Genomic DNA, 23,949 nt, shown 5'->3' on the forward strand with positions numbered 1-23,949 from the left:
TTTTTTTTTCAGTTGTCCTTTAATTTCTCTGGCTAACTATATGAGACCTTCAAGAGAACTCTTTCCCACAACTCTTTACAAAAGTAACATGCACTAGAAGCAAACTGTAAAAAAACAATCCCACACAACACCCTTCCACCCGCACCATCCTTCCACCGCGTATTGCTAAACAGGGAAGCCAGCAAACGTGAATAACATGAGTGTATGTTGTAACTAGAGTATGGTAGAGGATGACATGAGTATCTGATATTAAAAAAAAAATGCAACCACGAGGACCAAGGCACTGCTATATTAATCGTGGTGGAATGTTCAATGGAACGGAATATTCTAAACTTAAGGGGTGCGTTTTTAAAATGTATTTTACCTTTATTTAACTAGGCAAGTCAGTTAAGAACAAATTCGTATTTTCAATGACTGCCTAGGAACAGTGGGTTAGCTGCCTTTTCAGGGGCAGAACGACAGATTTCTACCTTGTCAGCTCGGGTTTGTAACCTTCCAGTTACTAGTCCAACGCTCTAACCACTAGGCTACCCTGCCGCGTTGGTTGTCCTTGGTTTTTTATTTAATGATCAATAACCAGAGCACCTTAAATTTACATTTTGCCAATTTACTATTGTACCCTATAGCACATCACATCCTTCTTTTTGATGAACACAAAAAGGTGTTTGTTTTTTTTGCCCCATTTCCACACCCAAGGAGGGAGAAGTGATAGAAGGTCCAGTAGGAGACAGGTGCTCTGATCAGGTGAATTTTCTTTCTCTCACTCCTTGGCTCTTGAATGCTCACATAGATTCATACAATACTGAATTGCAGGCTGTGTCTTAATTCAAACAGAGGGCTAGCCGATTCCTCCTTTTGTTGCGTGTGTGTGAGGGGAGGGGAAGTGTAGTAAAGTGCTCTTGGTCGCTCAAATGTGCAATGCTAAATATTTGACACCAGTGAAGTGTAATTGTCATGGCAATATTTGTGTTGGTATTTTATTTTGAAGGTGGCATGGTAATCATGAGACAGTCATGCATACACTTTTGAGGAGAGTGGACTCGATTAGGGTGGGTGGGGGGTAGTACAAGTGAACGCATCAGCTAACCAAGTGCTACCTTTCTGCCCTCACGTCAACTGCACATCACAAGTCTAACAACCGTTGGGTCTTTGGTGAGAGGTAGAGATTAGTTATGGTGTCGTAAATGTTGGACAGTCCTCTCCGGTTTGACAATTACATTGAACTTTATTCCAGTTCTATATTGGGGAAACTAGTGATTTTGTATTGCATACAGCAACAACAAGTTTAATGTAATTGTGAAAACGAAGAGGAATGGCCAACTCTGCTGCAGCTCCCCGTAATGACCACTTTTCAGTGGTACAAGGCACTTCTCAGTCAGGGTTTGGATTATCGAAGTGTAGCTACATTTTCCTTCGTATTAAATCAGTGGTCTTAGTCGTCACTGGATTCTGAATGTCTTAAAAGTGCAATCTAATCTTTCTATTTTTTGGCATTTCCATTACTAAGGGGTTATCCCAATCTCTTCTTCCTGAAGTGTGCACTTGTTCACTACTCCACAAATGTGAACGCATTGGTATAGGCACAGGCTAGAGGGAGTTTCCATATTTCCTTTGACATCCATAAAGGGAAGTGAATAAGTGCAGGGAGACAATATATTATTGTGATGCAACAAAGTGTTCGATATAGAGAAGGGCTGAATGCATGTCTTATAGCATCTCAAAATGCCCCTATCTGTGTGGACAATAACATATAAGCGTCTACCATTTAAGCAGACCTATTTATCCAAGGTGACTTTCCAACGTGAATAAGCATTTTGAATGGGTGGCATGACATTGCAAGCGCCGTGCTCAACCAACTGAGTCACACACATGAGCACACAATGTAGAAGGTACGGTGCCTAGGGAAAGTCGTTACAATTTGCTGCCTTAAAATTAAATTCCATTGTTTTCCCCTGCAGATCTCTTGGCACAACTTGGTTTCTTGGCATAACTTGAGTCGATGGTCAGGGGGCCGGAACATAATTACAAATCATTTGTAGACTGCAAATGGGGGTAAATTGAGCCGCCTTGGGATAAGTGGGGGGATGATGTCCTGTGATGGTGCTGGTAAGTAAAAGTTGAATTCATGGAATGAGGGTGTGGTTTATTGTATATTGTATATCTTATATGTATACCTACATTCAGATATACAGTATACTTAATTTGTTCAATATCATTCACCCTTCCATTTCATGACCAGTTGTCTGGGACAGGGATGGATGTTGTTTTGATGTGCCAACATCGAAACAAGTTTTCTGCATTTGAGGCCAATAAATCCATAAAACTAGTCCACAAGTTTAAACTCCATGGCATCAGATAAGACCTTATGTTCCTCTGCTACTCTATCATAGCCTCTTTTAAAACCAGGTACTTTTCCTTTTTGTCAATGTACATCTTCAGTGTCATTCAGTCTATTTGTTCATCCCTTGCTGCTCCTTAAATGGACTCCTTCCCTTCACTCACTTCCTATGCTGCTCTCTCTAGAACCTCAAGGGAGGCTAGACCCCTGCTTGTTTTATGTTTGTATACACAGGGCATGATGTCTGCTCTGTAAAAAAAAATGCACTTGGAGTTCATATGCATGACACATTGCAAAAATACTTTGCATAAAACTGACTATCTAACAGTGGAGGCTGCTGGGGGAATGGCTCATAAAAATGGCCTGAATGTAGCAAATGGAATGGCACCAAACACCTGGAAACCATGTATTTGATACCATTCCAGTTATGCCGCTCCAGTCATTACCACAAGCCCGTTCTCCACAATTAAGGTGCCACCAACCTCCTGTGCTATCTAATCATCGTTTGTATGGGGTATGGTGGCCATTGGCTGAACTTACCCCAAGGCAAACATTTTGACTATATTAGCCCACACAGCTACAAGGATGCACTTTCATGCTGATATGAAGCCCTCTTCCTAAATATTTGGTCACATGATTCATTTTGTGCATGGTTTCCTAGAAACAAGAGGCGGCTCAACTTACCCCACTCTCCCCTACTCCACAAACAAAGTCAAAGGCTCTGTCGAATCAATGGAGAAATTTCAGACAGTCACACAAAGGAACGCCAAAACCTGGTCGCGCACTGGCCACCATCCGAGCACGTCCCAGAGGGGGGAAAGTTGAAATGCAAGTCCCACTTTTTAGCCCCCGCTAATGAATTAATAATTACCCCCCCTCCCACCATGCACTTTGTGTTGCCAGTGTGGAAAGATAACTACATTGTGGTGCCGACACTTTCATGTTGAAATTGGACACCGGGCCGTAACAGGCCTACTTACTGTGTTTGTCCCAGATGGGCCATCTGTGGTGGCGGTGGCCATAGCAGGCACGTTCCCTCCTCATTCTGGGTGAACTTCGAGGTGCAACCAAGCCAGCCTCTTTGAAGTGAAGCGCTACTTTGTGTCCACCTCTGGAATTATGAGGCTGGGAGGACAAAAGGCATTGCATGGGCGACAACCAATATGATTCCAGCACACTACACTGTCCACCTGTATGCAAATGAGATCCTCGGCCAGTGAGAGGAGAAGCAACTGGAGAAGCCTGGTAAACATAGTATGTTGGCGCCAACCCCAAGAGGAACCCGTTGGCTCAGGGGTGAAGTTTCCTCTAGGATCAGCTTCCCGCCCCTCCCCAAATCCTAACCTTAACCATGAGTGTGGGAAATACAAAACCGATCCCAGATCAGTGTCTGGGGAGAGTTCACACTAAACCGGGGATCATTAATTAGATTCAGGGGGACAATTTTTTTGTGGTCAGGGGGCTGGAACATAATTACAAATAATTTGTAGACTGTAAATTGACCGCAAGAAGCCAAAACATATATATTTGACGAAAACATAATTTCAAACCTTGCTTACATTTGTATATGATCACATACACCAGACAGTTAATAACTTCCATCACCCTGTTCACGAAAGTGGATCACTCCTGCAGTTTCCATATTTCCTTTGACATCCATAAAGGGAAGTGAATAAGTGCAGGGAGACAATATATTATTGTGACGCAAGTGTTCGTCATAGAGAAGGGCTGAATGCATGTCTTATAGCATCTCAAAATGCACCTATCTGTGTGGACAATAACATATAAGCGCGTCTGTCGTTTAGACAGACCTATTTATCCAAGGTGTGAATAAGCATTTCACACCTTATACAGACGTGAATAAGCATTTTTGTATGTCCCAAAAAATACAAAAGTACAAAATAAATCACCAGTTGGGGAACCCTGCCCTACATCAAAAACTCATTGGAGTGAGATGAGGCAGTTTAGGATTCAGTTCTGTTTCTGAATACATTGCAGGAAGTTAAAATGTTACCCGTCTTGTTCTTTAAATCCTGATTCGGATATATTTTCATGTTCCATGTGGATTTAAAATTATATGGATTTTGTTGGATTGACACAATTCTTCACATTGGATCAAAATACCTGCTCCATGCTTTTACTATCTAGAAAATCCAACAATTTTGTATTTTTTTGTTGTATTTTTCACCCCTTTTTTCCTCCCCAATTTCGTGGTATCCAATTGGTATTATTTAGAGTCTTGTCTCATCGCTGCAACTCCCGTACGGACTCGGGAGAGGCGAAGGTCAAGAGCCATGCGTCCTCCGAAACACAACCCAACCAAGCCGCACTGCTTCTTGACAGAATGCCCATCCAACCCGGAAGCCAGCTGCACCAATGTGTCGGAGGAAACAGTGTACACCTGGCGACCGTGTCAGTGTGCACTGCGCCCGGCCTGCCACAGGAGTCGCTAATGCGCGTTGAGACAAGGATATCCCTGCCGGCCAAACCCTCCCTAACCCGGACGACGCTTGCGCAATATGCGCCTCCCCATGGGCCTCCCGGTCGCGGCCGGCTGCGACAGAGCCTGGGCTCGAACTCAGAATATCTGGTGGCACAGCTAGCACTGCCATAGACCACTGCCACACTCGGGAGGCCAAAATCCAACAAATTCTTGCTTCTTAATTTTGGTGTGCCACAAAAAGATTTGAGCAATAGTTGCACTAAAATTAGAGACTACCATGACTGCCTGTATTCCAGAGCACAGATATTATCTTCTCCGCTGCCCAGGGTTCAAATAGTGTTTGTTTACTTTTTAAATGCTTTGAGCTTTGATTCAGCCTGCCTGGAGTGCCAGATGAGCAGGGTTGCTTTCTTGGCACTATTTCCCTGGTTCAATCACGCCAGCCAAGTTCAATCAAGCTCAGCTTACGTATTTAAAAGAAAACAAATACTATTTCACTACTGTCTGTCAGATACCGAACACAATATACCAGATGGATACCCACTTTTATTACAAATGCTGATATGGTGTCGGACCAGAACCAACTGCAAGCTACCAACCTATATCCCTCTTTAACGCTGACATCATGTTTGATGACAAGGATTACCTGGCTTCTGATTTAGAATCTGGCAGAGCTTGGTTGACCTCGCGACCCCTATCTGGTACCTAGGGGTCTGTCATGCTTATGCCCTGCTGTGACGGCTCGTGGGCCCAAGTAAACCGTGCCTCACATGCTTCCTGTGTCTGTCCTAGTTAGGGTGATCACATTTAAAATACCCAAATGCTGGACAATAGGATGATTTTGCGGAACAGTGTAGTTTACATTTTTGGCAGAAGATCTCAACAACGATTGGAGAAGTTTAACATCACCAGTACCACATTCTTATGATATACTGTACATTTCCTTCAGAAAATATTCACACCCCTTGACCTTTTACACATTTATTGCATTATAGCCTGAATTTTAAGTGAATTCAATTGAGATTGTGTCACAGGCCTACACACAATACTCCATAATGTGAAATTAGATTTTTTTTGTTATGCATTTTTACAAATGAATTAAAAATGAAAAGCTGAAATGTCTTGAGTCAATAAGTATTCAACACCTTAATTATGGCAAGTGTAAATAAGTTCATGAGTAAAGATTAGCTTAAAAAGTCACATAAGTTGCATGGACTCACTCACTCTGTGTGCAATAATAGCGTTTGATATTTGAATGACTATCTCATCTCTGTACCCCACACATATAATTATCTGTAAGGTCCCTCAGTCGAGCAGTGAATTTCAAACACCGACTCAACAACAGAGACCAGAGAGGTTTTCGAATGCCTCGCAAAGAAGGTCACCTATTGGTAGATTGCAAAAGAGACAATTATCTTCAAATGAATGTGAAGTTTGAGTGAAATATGGGACAGATCAACTTAGTGGTGTTTTAATGTTGATAAAATGTGGGATGGTTTCGTTTGGGGACACAGGACAAAGGCCCAAAATGCGTGACTGTCCCGCACAATCTGGGACATGTGGTTACCCTAGTCCTATTATGGAGGAAGTGAGGGAAAAGAGGAGGCTGCATGGAAAAAAGCATTCACTTATCATGGGATCCTGGGCCAAAGAGGTCTGTATGGTAACAACGTATAGGACCTGCAAACTCAGATGCTGCAACACTTCCCGCTGGGAAAAAACTGGTTGAATCAACATTGTTTCCATTTAATTTCAACCCCCAAAAATCTTTGATGACATTGAGTCAACCTGACAAACTGATTGGATTTGCAAAAAAGTAATCAATTTAATGGCATTTTGTGGGGGTTTTTTTCCACCCAACTTTTAACCTGAATTCAATGAAACTGTGAAATGTTTTTTTGATTTCACATTGAATTCATGTTAGTTGAAAACTCAACCAAATGTAAATCAAAATGAATGTTGAACTGACGTCAGTGCCCAGTGGGTTCCCTTTACCATGCATTGGTTATTGGTTTTTGTGAAGTCTTTATGAAGTCTTTGCATTTTTATGCAAAGTGATTTGTCGATTTGTTTCCACATAGTCCAACTGTAATGTAGTCAATTTCAAACACACCCATTATTTCAGTTCTGTTCTTCTGCATGCCTCCATGAACCATTTTTGAACTTCAGAGAGGATGTGAGGGTTCGCGACCGATTCAAAACAAAGTCAAAAGGAAGACAGGAGTAGTCGCCGCTTTTAGATCGTCGCGGGATAGGATATCCTACGTGAGCAAATGTATTTTTCTGATTTCAGGGAGGCAGCCAAAACATACCTAAGCAGTTTATTTCACACTGTTCTCAGTCCTAGGGCTTTGGTCTCGAATAGTTAATTTGCAGAATGAATATTCTTGCCCTCTGGAAACCATTTTTGGACAAAAATTAGGACCTTAGCAGTGTTAGGTTGAGAGAAACTGGGACAAAAATTATACATAGCACACATATGTTATTTGGTACCAGCCCACATACAGTATGTCATGACCACATATAATGTTGGATTTTCATTGATAGTTTTCATAATTTAAATTCACTTACTCTTCAATGTAAAAATTTTTTTTATCCCAAGCAATATTTGCCGGTATGTTCAGCCTATTATTTAATTCCATTATTTTACGTTTAGATTTGTGTGTATTGTTATGAATTGTTAGATACTACTGCACTGTTGGAGCTAGGAACACAAGAATTTCGCTACACCCGCAATAACATCTGCTAAATATGTGTATGTGACCTATAAAACTTCATTTGATTTGATTACTTGCCGAAAAATGTATGTTGGTGGATGCGGTTGTGTGTTCCACATAATGGAGGAATCATGTACGTTCTATACATTAAGTTTATATCTAGGGAAAAGGGAAAGGGGTATGACTGACCAGCAAACCCTTGTTGAATTAACTAATGAGTTAGTGTCAGGGTTATAAATTGGCTTGACATCCCTTTAGTCACTCCCTTCTATCCGTGACATCTTACTAGATGAGCCCAAAAGTCAACCAAATCCACCTGGACCAGAAAGCCTATTCTCGCTTAGTCGGAGAATCTGACTGCTTTGCTCTATTCCATTTCAGCCCCATGCTACGCTTAACAAACATTAAATCGTCTGCTATGTAGTGCGTTGGCAACCCTATTTAAAAATGCCTAAGGGGTTCTTGGGTATGAGCATTGTAAAATAGCTGAATATTTTTCCTCAACTCAGTGGCCTTGTGGTTAGTGTTTGGCCTGACATTGGAAGGTTGGGAGTTCCAACCCCAGTTGAGTTATACCAAAGACTAAAAATGGAACCTGATGCCTCTGCTCAGCACTCAGGGGATGTACTTGTACATCAAGATGCCTCATACTACAGAAACAGAATTGGAACACAGGACTTATCTGAAAAGTCTGGTAAATGGGATATAAAGAACCTTGCTTTCACCTATCCAGTCACATGTAGAACAGAAATCACTGTAAGGGAGGAAGGAAGGTAGGATGAATAATATCCAAAGTACTGGAACTGGCCTCAATCTTAGACCCCTTTAGAGCAAAGCATGGAACAGGCCCCATCCAGCAGTAACCACTAGTCCCTGCCCCCTATATAGGCACTTGGTGTAATCTGAAAGTAATTGAATGTATACATTGGCTTAAGAATATCAGTAGCATAACGTTGGTATTCCATTGACATTGTAAAGCGCCTCAGAGTAGGAGTGCTTTAGGATCAGGTCCCCCCTGTCCATGTAATCATATACATGGGTGGGTTGACAACGTCACCAACGTGTGCCTCACCAACAATTTCACAACCGCCCTCCCCCACCCTCTTTCCTCAATGATTAAAGATAAAAGAGAGTCGAAGCAAGAGGTCATACATTCAGGCAGGGGTGCTCTCTCAAATCTCAAAGGAAGAACCCATGAAAAATGGATGAGGAGAGAAATCCACTTTACCCCCCAACCCTGAGGTCTACACCCCCCCCCACAGTGCCCAACACCCTCCTCCTCCAGCCCCCACCCCAACCTCATAATCCTATTCTTCACCACTGCCCCCACCCACCTCATCTACACACACTTCCACCAGTGAGCCAATGCTGCTGCTGGGGCTATCCGGGCACTTATTTGCATCCCTATCTGATGACATGATGCCGCTGGACTGGTGAAAGGAGAGGGTCGTGCCCGGCGGGTGGGGGGGAAGCCTTGTCTGGCACACACACAGCCTTTGTCAATCGTCTTCACGTTCATACACACATGTGCATGCAAACACACACACACACACTATCTCTCTCTCTCACACACACTCCAGGCTCCCTTTGAGGTGCTCGATAAGATGCTTGTGTGACTGAATGCAGAATGATGGTGGGGTGTTGAGAAACTTGTGCTATGACTCCTCTGTAGGAAGTGGTCACCTAAAAGGATGTCAGGATTTCTCAAGCTATGAGTAGATTGTTTGGCAGTGCCAGAACAAGCAATGGATGTCAATGACGTTTGCTGAAGGAGGGCCTTTATTGCTTATTTCCTGTCAGACAAAAAATTAGAGGCTTTCCTTAAGTAACTCAATATCACGAAGTCACAAGTAACACACAGTATACTGCAAAAATTGAAGCACATTATCCACACTGGTAGCCTAATGCGCCGATATACGGAAGAGGGCGCTCTCAACTACATTAATTCAGCAAAGCCCACCGTCTGTGTGGGTCAATTTATGCTGTGATAAATCGATAACCTCGTTATTTTAAAAACAATAGGTAAAGCCCATGCTTAGAGTAAAGTTAAATCAATTTTGTGGGCTATTCGCCGAAAATTTTAATCCCCATTCGACATTTGAAAAGGGAACTTAGATTCACAACAATTAGTCTAGTGCAAACAAAATGCATATTGCCCGTTGTAAATTGGCTGTGAGCGGCGGAATTAAGACGTAGGCCAACCCTGATAATACAATTGCAAACCTACAGCCAAAACCACGGTGGACATATTATCCTGTATTTGGATATATTTCTCAAATGTTGTATTTAAATAACCTGTAACCTGATAGACATAGCCTATTACACACAATGTCCAATAGGTCTGTCTATGCGGTTTCTCAGTTCTCATTTACCCAAGCCATGTAATTCAAGGTTTTTGGAAATACTCCGCCCCCAGGTGCCTTTGGTTGGCTCAGGGACGGCTCTTGCCAATTGCAAGAATTCGGATTTGTGAGTGGTTTGTTGAACTGCCAATCAAAAATACATCCTCAGGCGTGCTGTAGCTGGGAAACATATCAGTTGCTGTGGAGTGATTTGACGGAGGTTCTTGTGGCTGGACCATCACAACGCTGCGTCGGCTGCTTGCTACACACGCATGTAGGCTAATATTTCGGTGAATTTTGGAAATATACGGAGGAAAAAAAGCACGCTGTGAATTTTGCATGTCAGGAGCGGAGAACTGTGTCGCCGGTCAACGGCTCTTTTCCGTTTTGGATCGTTTTTTCCCAATGACATACTAATTATTCGCAGGCATGTGGAATTGTACAAGGATTACGAATTGCCTCTCAATACTGTGCCTCATATTGACGATATGGACGGAGGTAAGAGGGCTGTTGTCAAATATTACGCCAAATAAATGTTGATTTATAAACAATCGTTGTCAAAAGTTAGTGGGCGTGGGCCTATTTATTTACCTATTTCGTATTCCGATATTAATCGATAATTAAATTACGCAGCCGTCAATTGAATCATGTGATCATGCATTGTAACCATGACGAGGTTGAAGTGTGAGGAATTGTTACACTCCATTTTGCTGTCATGCACTTGTCATTTGGCTATATTTTAAATAGCCTAACGTTACATGTTTTAAGTTTCATTGCAGTTAATTGTTTCTAACGACATTGGCAAAGGATCCTCATGCATAGGCTACTACACAAATGCACTACTAGCCAATGCATTTTCTTGGAAAGAAAGGCCTATTTTTTTTTTTTTTTTGTAGGTTAATGACAGAACATGTTGTGCCAAAGGTAGGCTACATGAGTAAACAACACATTGTAATATTATTGACCCAATTATCCCCCAACTATTAATTACTTGGTAAACAAGCTTATCAAACTCGGGGGATACTAAACGTTATAAGGACACAACTGACGCATAAACCGACTTAGCCAAAACGTAAAACGGAGCTTTACTTTAAACCTGACCTTAACTCTAACCTATTCTGAAATTAAATATCGGTTTGGGCGTCAGGCGTGTCCTCGTAGCCTTTCCATCAAATTCCCGGTGGTCGCGTGCACCACTATCGGTTTACGCACGCATATAGTCGACCGACCAAACAAAGAATTTTCAGTAATTATTTTCTATTTTAATATTTTTAGGTGTCCAAGTGCTCTGGCTATTTTGAGCTGCAACTGATTACCGTTCAGAATGTGAACGGTGAGTTGTCGGACGGGGAATGCTGCGACGGCACAAGGAACTCACAGGATCTGCGCTGTAGTCGGGACGAGTGTGATACTTACTTAAAAATTTGCTTAAAGGAGTACCAAACTGAGGTCACAACCACTGGCTCTTGCACCTACGGAGTTGGATCTACACACGTTCTTGGTGGAAATATTTTTTCTTTTAAGAATACGAAGAATAACCAAAACAAAATCAACGATGCTGGCAAGGTTCTCATCTCTTTTCAGTACGCATGGCCGGTAAGTGTACATCTTTCCTAATCAATCCACCACCATTAAATGTTTTAATAAACCATAGTGTATTTTAGGATAATCCAATGTTTTATTTTATCTTTGTCAGTGCCATACACAGTGCCATATACTACTATCAGGCACTGGATAAGGTTCCTGTCGACGGGCTCCATAATTTCCAAGGTAGCGTTTGCCACCGAAATACTAGAGTTTATACGATTGTTATTCTAGAGTCATGATGATGCATTCGTGTGCTTTGGGGTGACTGCTGTAGCTCCCTGTTGATTTTCTAGACCCGAATCCCCTTGGGTCCACGTCACAGCAGTAACCTCAATTGCAACGGCACTACACAAGGCTAGTGTCGCCTTCGATTATCACGTGGGTTCGTTATTCGGAGCGTCCGAGTGCACTAGTTTGTGGCGAGCTCTTATTAAAACGAAATTACAGCTGCCTACACGCAAGCGAGGCAGTGCATATAAGGTGACGTTCTTGATCCCGCTCTCTTTGCATAGAGCTCACGCAGCTTCCCCTGCTGTCTGAGTGGGTGGCAGGTGGCACCTTGGGCGCAATTGCGTGTGCCTCACCGTGTGTCTGTCTGTGTGCATACGGATTAGGCAAGTGCATACTTATTTTCACCACTATGATAAGAAAACAGTTGTATTTGAATGTAAAGGTGTATAGAGAATAGCAGTCTCAAATGAGTTTGTCTGCGTTTTCAGTAGGCCAATGCCCCCCCCCCGGCACATTTTATTAATTGGAAAATTAGGTTAAGATTAGCATCCCTTACAAAACACAACTTAATCTATTAAAAAATGGGCAATTAACTCTGGAAATTCCCCAGCCTATCAGGATACTTACTATGTGTATTGCTCACTGTCTGCTGCAGACAAGAGCACAAGAAAAGGCATGCCACTCGCTCACCATTAGAAAGTCAGGTTCCATTTACTTATTTCCATATTTATCAGTCATGGAAATGAAAGGGCGGAGAAACATGTTGCTTCACTATTTAAAAAGAGAACAAGCTATAGGTTGAGAAATATTTTTTTTTTTTTGTAGAGATTGAACCGAATAGTGCTAGCTAATGCTACCTATTTCCCCCCCCCCCCCTCACCACCACAGGCAGATCTGAAATGTTTTTTTTTCTCTCATCCACTAACTTAACTTCCTCGTTCCCTTGATCATCCTGAGGGAGCTGAAAGGGATATGTCTCAAGTCCCTATGCAACATGTATGCTTTACAACACCGGCAAAGAGACCTGTTCTTGTCCTTCTCCCCTGTCATTACCTTAAGTGCCCAGCAGCTGCTTCCACAGGCGCATCTCAATAGTCTCAAGTAGCGCTCCTCCCCTCTCTTAAAACACAAGCTAGGTTCAATGAAACACTCGGAGGACGCCTCCTAGGTAGTTGCCCTCACAAGTATAGATTTGGACTGTCAGTGTTGTGGAAGCCACATTAGACTATTGAAATGGGCACAGTGCCCTACTACTCCAGTGGCAGATGTCACAGCTAGCTGGTCTACTCACTGCTGTGTGTTACAGGTTGCTCACTGAAGCAACAAAGATAGTGTAGTATTGACTGTCAGCCGTGGCCAGATGTCCAGTTGGAGCCTTGTTGCGGGCTGACGCGCACACGGTCCATGATCTATGCCTGGTTTCTAGTAGCCCATATAGCCTACCAGCAGTAGTTGATGAAGTTGCCCTTACTCACAGATCTTAGGTAAGCTTGGAGGGAGGGGTTCACTCTAGGGTGATGCACTGCATTTGCTATCAGATGGGGATACAATAGAACTAACTTCTGTCACTTAATCAATTGATAAATGTTCTATCACCCCCTTTCTCTTTTCTTCTCTTAATCTCTTCCCTTTTTACTTTATCAACTGCCCTATTCAATAAATTATCTTTCCCTTGATCTATACTGTGAGGAAGGCTTCCGTTTGTCGATAGACTTCCCTGGGCCTGGCAGGGGAACAGTTGATCCAAGGCTAACCAGCAAGCACAGCCACACCTGATTGGGAGCTTGCCGGGGCCGTCGCCAGGCAACGGTTAGATAGGCCTTTAGTAAACAATGTGGCTCCCTCTCTCCTGCCCCCTATGGTGCTTTCAGTGGAGAAGCAGAGTTCTATGTCCCAAATGGCACCCTATTCCCTATATAGTGCACTACCTTCGAACAGAGACACTCGTATGAGGCTCACCTGGGAAGCTAGGGTCCCAGCCACCATGTTGATTACACTACTGAATGTGCATTTAGCGAATTTAGAGAACAGGTGGCTATCTATTGGACTACAGTAATGATGGAGTGTATAGCTCATGTTCAAATGTGCTAAAATCATAATTTACATTAGGTTGAGGTGTAATAATGGTTATTTTCAGAAGGGGTTGGAAAATGTGACTACTAGATCTGATTTACCTGTACGATGTGTGCAAGTCACCTGAACCAAAATGCCTTATTTAACCAGGAAAAAGATCAAGGGTTTATAGGGCTGGCACAATCATGAAGAAAACAATGTGTGGAATGAACAGCTGACAGAAGACAGGACGGCCGGCGTTCGTGTTGAGTCCGTTTCTGCCGCAACGTGGACTCTTCATCACATAAAACGTTGTACCTTGTTGAAACAAGGAAGGTGTTGTAGCAAATCAGTCTTCCACAATGCAGCAGCACGCAGAAATAGAATGAATACACTCGTCTTGGAACCTCTAACCCTGGCAATTTGACTGGTAAACTTATGGGTACACTTGCAATGGCTGCCTGCTATTGTGATGCCATAATTTCCACGGTATGTACAATGTTGGCATTTTAATTAACTGATATGGCTCATGCTATACACCGAGTCGATATTCACATAATAAAGAATCCCCCTCGACCACACCCACAAATTGGGGACAACAAACATTCTTTCCCATTGATCCCTATTGTAAAAGAGCTAACTTCGTAGTACATTTTTAGTTATACAGAAATGACAAAACAGGCCAAAAAAGCTGCTGTGTTTAGGGCTGATAGTCTGTTGGTCGACCAAGATTTGTTTAGACGAGCAGTAGCAAAAAAAAAAGACACCTGTCTGATTCACGCGTGTCAGAGTGGACTAATCCATTGTGAAGGCTGTGGGGATGGGACAGTCAATCACTCTTAAGACCTGCTCCTGAATTGTATATGGTTATTACATAAGAACAATGGTGCAACAGTAATAAATATGATATTATGCAGTTTCTCCTGCATTGGATAGTGGTCACTGTCCACGGTTCTGAAACTCATTGTGCTGTTGAAATTACTTTTCCTAGACCATGTTGCTACACTACATTGCCAAAAGTATGTGGACACACCTTCAAATGAATGGATTTGGCTATTTCAGCCACATCCATTGCTGAAAGGTGTATACAATCGAGCACACAGCCATGCAATATCCACAGACAAACATTGGCAGTAGAATGGTCTGTACTGAAGAGCTCAGTGACTTTCAAAGGGGTACCGACATAAGATGCAACCTTTCCAACAAGTCAGTTCGTCAAATGTCTGCCCTGCTTGAGCTTTCCCGGTCAACTGTAAGCGCTGTTATTGTGAAGTGGAAACGTCTAGGAGCAACAGCTGAGAACTGATAGGCCACACAAGCTCACAGAATGGGACCGCTGAAGCGTGTAAAAATCGCCTGTCCTCGGTTACAACACTAACTACCAAGGTCCAAACTGCCTCTGGAAGCAACGTCAGCACAATAACTTTGTCAGGAGCTTCGCAAAAATGTTTCCATTGTTTTCAGGGCCGTTGTGTCCTTGAGGAGCAGATTCAATGCATGAGCAGCACAGCAAATGGGTGTGATGTGAGGGTAGGACTCCTCCACTTTAGACCAAGCAGCCTTAATGTTCGCAGCATTGTCTGTTACCAGTGCAAATACCTTCTGTGGTCCAAGGTCATTGATGACTGCCTTCAGCTCATCTGCAATGTAGATACCAGTGTGTCTGTCTCTTGTCTATGCTCTTGTAGAATACAAGTTGAAGATGATGTAGTTAATTATTCCTTGCTCACAAACATTCGACCACCCATCAGAGATGATTGCAATAGTCTGCTTTCTCTATGATTTGCTTGACCTTCACTTGAGTTCTGTTGAACTCTACATCCAGCAAATGAGTAGATAAAGCATGTCTGTTTGGAGGGGTGTACGTTGGGCGAAGAACATTCAGAAATCTCTTCCAATACCCATGCCTGTGAGCATCAGAGGTGAACCAGCTGCATACACAGCTCGAGCAAGACATTCCTCATCATTTCTCTGACTACGTTCCTCCATTGAATAAAAAAGCTAATTCCAGGAGGCCCATGAGCTGTTGCTATCGATAAGGTGTCTACTTCTATTTGTGGTGAAAATTATGAATCAGAGGGGCTTTTGTCAGGTTGCTTGCTGTAGCACTGAGGGAACTTGATGCACTTGGCCAGATGATTCTCCATCTTTGTTGCATTCTTCACACATGATTTGGCACAGTATTTGCAAATGTATACAGCTTTTCCTTCCACATTAGCTGCAGTGAAATGTCTCCACACATCAGATAGTGTCTGTGGCATTTTCCTGTAAAGAATAGTAAAAATATATATAATACAATTACAGATAAATAGTAAAGCAGTTAGATTAAACAACTCCTTTGTAAGAAATGTTTTAAAATGAAACGTATGGAAACGGGTGAATTAACACTCCTCTAGTCATTTGTGTCTAATTATTTAATCAAACAGTGCACTTAACCTCTTGCCTCTACTTGGGACGCTTGCGTCCCAACTAGAGCTCTGGAAATGCAAATGCGCTACGCTAAATGCTAATAGTATTCAAGTTCATTAAAATACACATGCAGGGTATCAAATTAAAGCTACACTCGTTGTGAATCCAGGCAACAAGTCAGATTTTTAAAATGCTTTTCGGCGACAGCATGAGAAGCTATTATCTGATAGCATGCACCAATACACTTCAACACAAAAGCACAGCAGGGGACGTAAACAAAATAATTAGCATTTCGGCGTTACACAAACCGCACAATAAAATAGAAAACAGTCATTACCTTTCACCATCTTCTTTGTTGGCACTCCTAGATGTCCCATAAACACTATTGGGTCTTTATTTCGATTAAATCGGGCCATATAAAGCCAAGATATCGTTATATGTAGACTGTGTGATAAACGAAAAAAACAGCGATTTCACAACGTTACGTCATTTTTTAAAATTCAAAAAGTAGACGATAAACTTTCACAAAACACTTCGAAATACGTTTGTAATGCTACTTTAGGTATTAGTAAACGTTAATAAGCGATAAAAATCATCCATAGGCGATGTCAAAATCATTAGCTGTCGTCTTGGAAAAAATTTCACGAGAGAGCTCTTCCGGAATGATCTGGGCGGAGACCGGAGGTGAGTGGTGCCCCTGTTTCGGTTCAACCAAGAATCAAAGAGGATTCAATTCACAAGACTCTAGACAACATGGGGATGCTGTGGGAGTTGAATGCTCGGTCTTATCTAATTCGGCTCACTGTTAACAATTGCTGGAAGTGGCGCAAGGATATTTATTTCCATTTTCTGTGATCAGGTTTTCCTGCGCTTTCCGATGTAACGCACGTTATGTAATAGCCACAGTCGTGATTTAACCAGTTTTAAAAACGTCCGAGGGTTTCCTATCCACACATTCTAACCATATGAACGTACTATATTCCTGGCATGAGTAGCAGGGCGCTGAAATGTTGCGCGATTTTTAACAAAATGTTCAAAAAAGTAGAGGGTAGGAGCAACAGGTTAAAGCATCAGACAAGCTCCGTGCATATATTTGATAAAAACACATGTCTATACATGGAATTGTATTTTTTTTTTAAAGAACAGACGTTTTGGTCGACCAAGAGTTTTCTTAGTCGAGGATAGACCTAGTGTTGGTCAATGTACATGTAACCCAGTAAAAAATCCCACCCTACTGTTCGCAATGCTCCAGATTTAGGGTAATGGAGCCTGTGAGAAGAGCCCTGTGGCTTCAGGCTATTCGGTGGGGGACACCAGATCCCCACATTTCCAAGTAGGCTAGACATAGCTGTGTGTGTGGGGAAACCTTTCATCACTGGTAAATGTTTAACTTGTTTAGTATAGTCTATTTGTAATTACACTTACTATTTTTAGCTGTATAGTGTGTTTGTTTAACAATATGCCTTTCATACTGATTTTTATAACTAATAAGCTTTGGGGAGTGGGACTCAATCCATTTGCAGTATTGTGCCATAAAATAAATATATTTTTAAGAATAGAGCACACGTGACAACTCAACAAGGTCAAATCCAATTCAACCTTATGAAGCGTATACTGTGTTTTTTTTTCTTTATTCTTATGCCAGTCCACAGATGTAATGTCAGTGGACGTTCAGACTCGGGGACATGTTGTCCTCAATCGCTACAGTTGTGTTGTCGTGACGTTGTGTAGAGAGCTGTCGTTGAGTTTGCCAGGAAGTTTGTCGACAAAGACCCGGAGAATCTATCTCTGGCCTTTTTTTCCCCTTTCCTCTGACACAAACAAATCGCTTTTTGTCTGCCAGCACAATAAAGATTTTCACTCTTTTGACCCTGAGGCTGTGTGGGGCTTTTTGAAACATCTTCCCATGAAAGGGGAAGGAATGGACACACTTAAGAGGCCGCATTCTCCTCTCCCCAGCCATCAATGCACCCACCGGGCATGGGAGGAAGGTATTTTTAGAAGTATGGCTGGGTGATATGGCCAAAATTGTCATAAATGGACAGTTTTACTTCTATTCTATTTATTGTACGTTTTTTGCTTTGAGTGATGCGTGACCCTAGGGTGGCAACACATACATCCTAAGTGATTTCAATGGCTTTCTCCATTCTGATTTTGTTTGACGGTTCAACTTCAACCAAAAACATTTTGTTCAGCATTTTCATTAGTTTCTGCATTTCCTGTACTCATTTGAGAGCATTTCCACACTGCCATGTAGGGCTGTATGATATGGGCAGACAATCTAAGCCTTATTGTTAACCAAATGTTGCAATTGCGATTTGACTTCTGATTTTGAACAACACTTTGGAATCATGGAAATAGACTGATTATTCTAATTCGATAGTTATAATAGTGGGCGCTTTTTTAAATAGTGTTTGACATGACGACAAGTGAAAATGACAGGGTAGGAATCAGTGTGTTTCCTAGGGAACTTGAATCTTTGTCTACAAAGAATGTATTATCTTAGCTACTTCATGTAGCTAACATTCATGCTTTGCATATTCCTCTTGATTTAGAAGATGCTATTGCACAAACATGCTGATGTAGGTCTATGCCTTCACTGGTATTATCAGGCTGTATAGCTAATTACGTTTGCTCTGACTCAGTACATTTCTTAGCTAGCTTGCCAGCTAATTAGCATTAGCGGCTAACAAGGTTTAGGCCCACTTGCGAAGAAAAGACAAACTAGCTGTTTGCAGATGTAAGAAACACAAACTAATAGTGTAATTATAGAATGCTAGTGGATATAGCAAAGTGAAAACAGCATTGTTGTCATCAACATTGTTGCATTGCCTGACTGAACGAACGCAAGTGTTTTGTGTTTTTGAGGAACAACGAATGAAGGAAACTAAAAATGGACATTACACACAGCGTATCACATTTTAACAAACTAAACATTCAAAGACTGTTATATAGGATAAAGTAAAAACTGAAACCGGATCAGTGCATCAATAACGGTATATCGTAATATACGGTATACCGCCCAGCCCTAAACCGAAGACACTCAATTAGCAAGGTCAAGTGCTCCTAAGGTGAACAACTATGAAACCCCTTCCCAAGCTTCCCCCTGCTTTTTACACCATATCAGAGGTTCCCAAACTGGTTTCAACAGGTATTTTTTAAATTCTTATTTGTGAACCACCAGGTCATGACCCCACAATATACCATTCATTAAACAAATCAGTGAGATTATTTGGGCATGCTAATTTGGGGTACATTGACTTCAATTGATCTTTGGTTAGAAAATTTTATTGCACATTACATTTTAGCTGATGCTCTCAACCCTATTTGCTCCCGTAAGTCACTCTGGTTAAGTGCCTTGCTCAAGGGGCACGTCGGCAGTATTTTCAACTAGTCGGCTCAAATTCTAAACGGTGACCGTAGCTAGGTGAACGCACCTAAAGCTTTGATTGCTCTCTCTGATTTTCCATAAACTCCCTTCGTGCAAGATGGTGTGGGTCTCTCGTGCATATGTGTAGGTGTTTAGTCTGTGATTGTAGCAGCTAGCCTACTTGTTTCTCTATTCAAACCCAGTCATGTGGCCTTCTTTTTCTTCCTCGCTCTTGGAGTGCATCCCAAATTGCACCCAATTATTATTTTTTTCTCTAGTGCACTACTTTTGACCAGAGCCCTTAAGGGAATCTGTGGCTATTTGGGATGCAACTTGGTAAATTAGTTGCGTGCAGATGCTCCGGTCCTCCTTATGTAATTAAAGTGTTTTTACACGGCCAGTTGAATTGTCACTTGACTCTTGAACATGTTTGAAATAATATTGGGCCTCAGCTTGAGGTGGCCTGGCTGCTGCATAAGCACTCACTAGGCATGCATCCTCTTGCACTAGCTCCAGGGTGAAGTTTCCCCTATGTACAGATCTAGGACCAATCCTAACCTTTACCATTTAATGGGCAAAATGCTAAACTGACCCAAGATCCCAAGAACTGACCCTCTGCTGGGGCTCCGTCAGGAACTAGTGGCTAAACATGCTGATTTAGGCTTCGCAAGGCTGTTAAAGTAGAGGGTGTAATTTGACCATGCTTGCTACAAATTTAGATAGCTGTCCACTAGTCTATTCAAATGGTGCAAATGAGCAGATTAAGTTATGGATGAGCTTCTTCCCATTGGTCTGTTTTTGGTGCACACCTGACATTTTGCACGTTTGGAGCTTTCTGAGTGTGAGCTAGGTAGGGCTGCTGCAGTACCTGGGAATGTGTGGCTGTGCAGAGATGTAAACCAAATAACTTGTAATGCCAGAATCCCACAATATACGTGATGTGCATGTCCGTACTGCAGCGGCTATAGCTTAGAGCAGGGATGGGCAACTTTGATGGGGGTGGGGGCCACAAACTAAACTTATCAGTGGCTCCATAGGGTATGTGTAGAAGGTGGAGCGCAACAAATGGGACAGTGCTATCATAATTTCCAAAGCACTTTCTCTCTATCCCCTCCTCCCCGGCTTGTGGGATGGCTGCTTTATCTGGTGCGCCCCAGGTGCAGTATGGTAGATGTAGCCCTAGGCCGGTGTAGACTAGTTTGGCTGCTCCTCTGACGACAGGCAGGCCGAGATGTGCTATTGACCTGGCTATGAAGGGTGGTAATGTTTTAGCTTAGTTTTTAGAGCATTACACTTGTAACTCCAATATCGTGGGTTTGATTCCCGCTGGTGCCGCTGGTGCCCACCCATACGAGAAATGTATGCTTGCACTGTCGCTTTGGAGAAGTCTGTTAAATGGCTTATTATATACTAAAAAATATATAAATACGTAGTGTTGGTCCCATGTTTCATGAGCTGAAATAAAAGATCCCATTTTCTATGTGCACAAAAAGCAAATTTCTGTTTGTGCACAAATTGGTTTTACACCCCTGTTGGTGAGCATTTCTCCTTTGCCAAGATAATCCACCCGACAGGTGTGGCATATCAAGAAGCTTATTAAATCGCATGCACATTACACAGGTGCACCTTGTGTAGCTGTAGCCAGAGATTTGAATGTTCCTTTCTCTTCCATAAGCTGCCTCCAACATCGTCCTCATCAGGGTGTTGACCTGACTGCAGTTTGGTGTCGTAACTGACTTCAGTGGGCAAATGCTGACCTTCGATGGCCTCTGGCACACGGGACAAATGGGCTCTTCATGGATGAATCCCGATTTTCAACTGTACCGGGATGGCAGATGCATGGCGGTTGTGTGGGTGAGCGTTTTGCTGATGTCAACATTGAACAGAGTTGCCCCATGGTGAGGTTATGGTATTGGCAGGCATAAACTATGGACAAAGAACACGATGGCATTTTATCAATGGCAATTTTAATGGACAGATACTGTGACGGGACCTTGTCGCCCATTGTCGTGCCATTCATCCACCCCCATTACCTCCTGTTCGGCATGATAATGTACGGCTCCATGTTGCAAGGATCTGAACACAATTCCTGGGAGCTGAAAATGTTCCAGTTCTTCATGGCCTGTATACTCACCAGATATGTCACCCATTGATGCTCTGGATTGACCTGCACGACAGAGTATTCCCGCCAATATCCAGCAACTTCGTATAGCCATTGAAGAGGAGTGGAACAACATTCCACAGGCCACAATCAACAGCCTGATCAACTCTATGCGAAGATGTTGCGATGCATGAGGCAGATGGTGGTCACATCAGATACTGACTGGCTTTCTGATCCATTCCCCATCCCTTTAAAAAAATAAATATATATGTATATATATATGTATGTGTGTGTGTGACCACCAGATGCATATTTGTATTTAACTATTGCCTTGGTGGTCACAAGAACATTGTTATTTACAATGACAGCCTACCCCGGCCAAACCTGGATGACGCTGGGCCAATTGTGCGCCGCCCCATGGGACTCCCAATCACGGCTGGATGTGATACAGCCTGGATTCGAACCAGGGACTCTAGTGACGGCTCTTGCACTGAGATGCAGTGCCCTACACTGCTGCGCCACTCGGGAGCATGTCTTTCATTCCCAGTCATGTGAAATCCATAGATCAGGGCCTAATTTGATTTCAATTGACTTATTTCTTAATATGAACTGTAACTCAAATCTTTGAAATTGTTGCATTTGATATTTTTGTTCAGTGTATTAAGTTGGTTGGGAATTGGTGGTCACGGTGGGCTGCATCGCAACCCATGGCTAACCAGTGCACTCCATAATCAGACATTCTCCTTGTCTCGTTTTCCTCCACTGTCGGCAATCTAAATGATTTAGAAGGGTGGTAAAGCATCTAGTTAGGATTCAGTCATTCAGACGCATTGCTCTCTCACCTAACCTGTCTCCTCAGATCAGTGCAGATGAAGGGAATGAGTGGAGGAAGCCACTGGCCCGAGGCTGTTGAGATGCACCCGGTCTGAAACTGGTGTTAGCCTATGTCATCGTTCTGGTCTGTCATGGGGTTAATCAATAGTCTCTAGTGGATTCCTCTATTTGTTTCCTTAAAATGGGTAGGCCCTAAATTGTATGAATATCTTTACATTTTGGAATTAAATCAGTTAAAATGTACGTAAATCCTTGCTCATACTTTTTTATTGATCTGGAACTTGGGAATTCCCAATGAAATGCATTTGACTGTTGCAGGGCTTTACAGTGCTACCATTTAACTCACATATGCGTCTGAATATTTTTCTGTCGACCTGGAATTTTCTCTTTAGGAATGCGCCTAGGAAAATTGAAGGATTCTAGCTTTATTACCTCAGATATTTTTAATTGTGCTCCTAAATTTCTTTAAACGCCTACGTTTTCCAACTGAGGTACACACGCTAATTGTAAAAAGATAATGTCAGCATAGAGCCCTGTGTTGGTTTATGATTCCGAAGTGATTTTCGGGCAAATAAAATAATGAACATTGTGTCTGTGGGCGCATGTCAGTGTATATTTGCGTGTGCACTCCCCCCCCCCCCCCCCCCCCCCCCCTTTCATTTAGGTGCTTACCCTTGAACCCTACACTGGTTTATTAGCACCCCAGAGGGGAGGTGTTTGTTTTATTGTTGGTGCATGGCTAATGACTTTGTTGGCATAGTTGCGGCATGCTCAATGGGCCGTGTGTTTACACACAGCGGAGTGTGTGCGTGCCGGCCAAGTTCTCAGCGTTAAGCGCCACATCTCTTGGCACACTGCTCCAGTAAATGGCCTTGTCTACTTTTTTTTTCTTGTACAAGGATATATGGCCAGGCACTAGGGCTGCCATTTAGCCTCTGTCTCGTGAGTCGTAGAACACTACAGATGGCTGTATTTTTTTTGTAATGTTTCAGAACGGGGTTATATTAAGTATGAACAAAACAGCTCAAACTGGGTGAAACAGGAAGGTGGGCTATTATCTGAACTTGTCCATGCTCGTTCTGTTGCGTTTTGCTACAAGGTGCTCTAATGAACATGACCCAGCATTTCATTTGTCCTGCGGCTGAAAAGAAAACCAGTTGGAATTTCTCTTTTGGTGTGTGTTTGTGGGAGGTCTTGGGCCCTAAAAAATCAGTTGTATTTTTTTGCCCGATTCAGTTTTGCCTTGGTATTCACTCAATCTAAAAATGTTTTTAGAAATAGAACATTCAATTTTGTTTAAGTACACAACAATGCTTAAACTACAACCAGGGAGCGAGGCTGGTGCTCGTTTGCTGCAGCTACCGAAGGGCAATGTGTGCCGGAGCAAGCAGAAAGAGGGGGGGTGGGGGGCGCAGTAGCTGACTAGGCTAGAGCCACGACTAGCTAACTTGTAGCTGCCGTGTATGTATGTGTGTATATATGTATGTATGTATGTATGTATGTATGTATGTGTGTGTGTGTGTGT

The 23,949-nt window shown here is 42.6% G+C and overlaps 1 protein-coding gene across 2 annotated transcripts in view; it reads left to right on the forward strand.

Moving 5' to 3' along the window:
* The first annotated feature begins 9,998 nt into the window (after positions 1-9,998).
* jag2b (jagged canonical Notch ligand 2b) overlaps positions 9,999-23,949 on the forward strand; it is a 99,158-nt gene continuing 85,207 nt past the window's right edge. The window contains exons 1-2 of one of the 2 annotated variants that reach the window (XM_029631569.2): positions 9,999-10,338; positions 11,116-11,436. In XM_029631569.2, coding sequence (XP_029487429.2) covers positions 10,270-10,338; positions 11,116-11,436 — 390 coding nt within the window. In that variant the 5' untranslated portion in view covers positions 9,999-10,269. The remainder of the gene's footprint in view (positions 10,339-11,115; positions 11,437-23,949) is intronic. The other variant, XM_029631570.2, reaches the window with a different exon arrangement.

Source organism: Oncorhynchus nerka, linkage group LG24, assembly GCF_034236695.1.
Source record: "Oncorhynchus nerka isolate Pitt River linkage group LG24, Oner_Uvic_2.0, whole genome shotgun sequence".
NCBI classification, from domain to species: Eukaryota; Metazoa; Chordata; class Actinopteri; order Salmoniformes; family Salmonidae; genus Oncorhynchus; species Oncorhynchus nerka.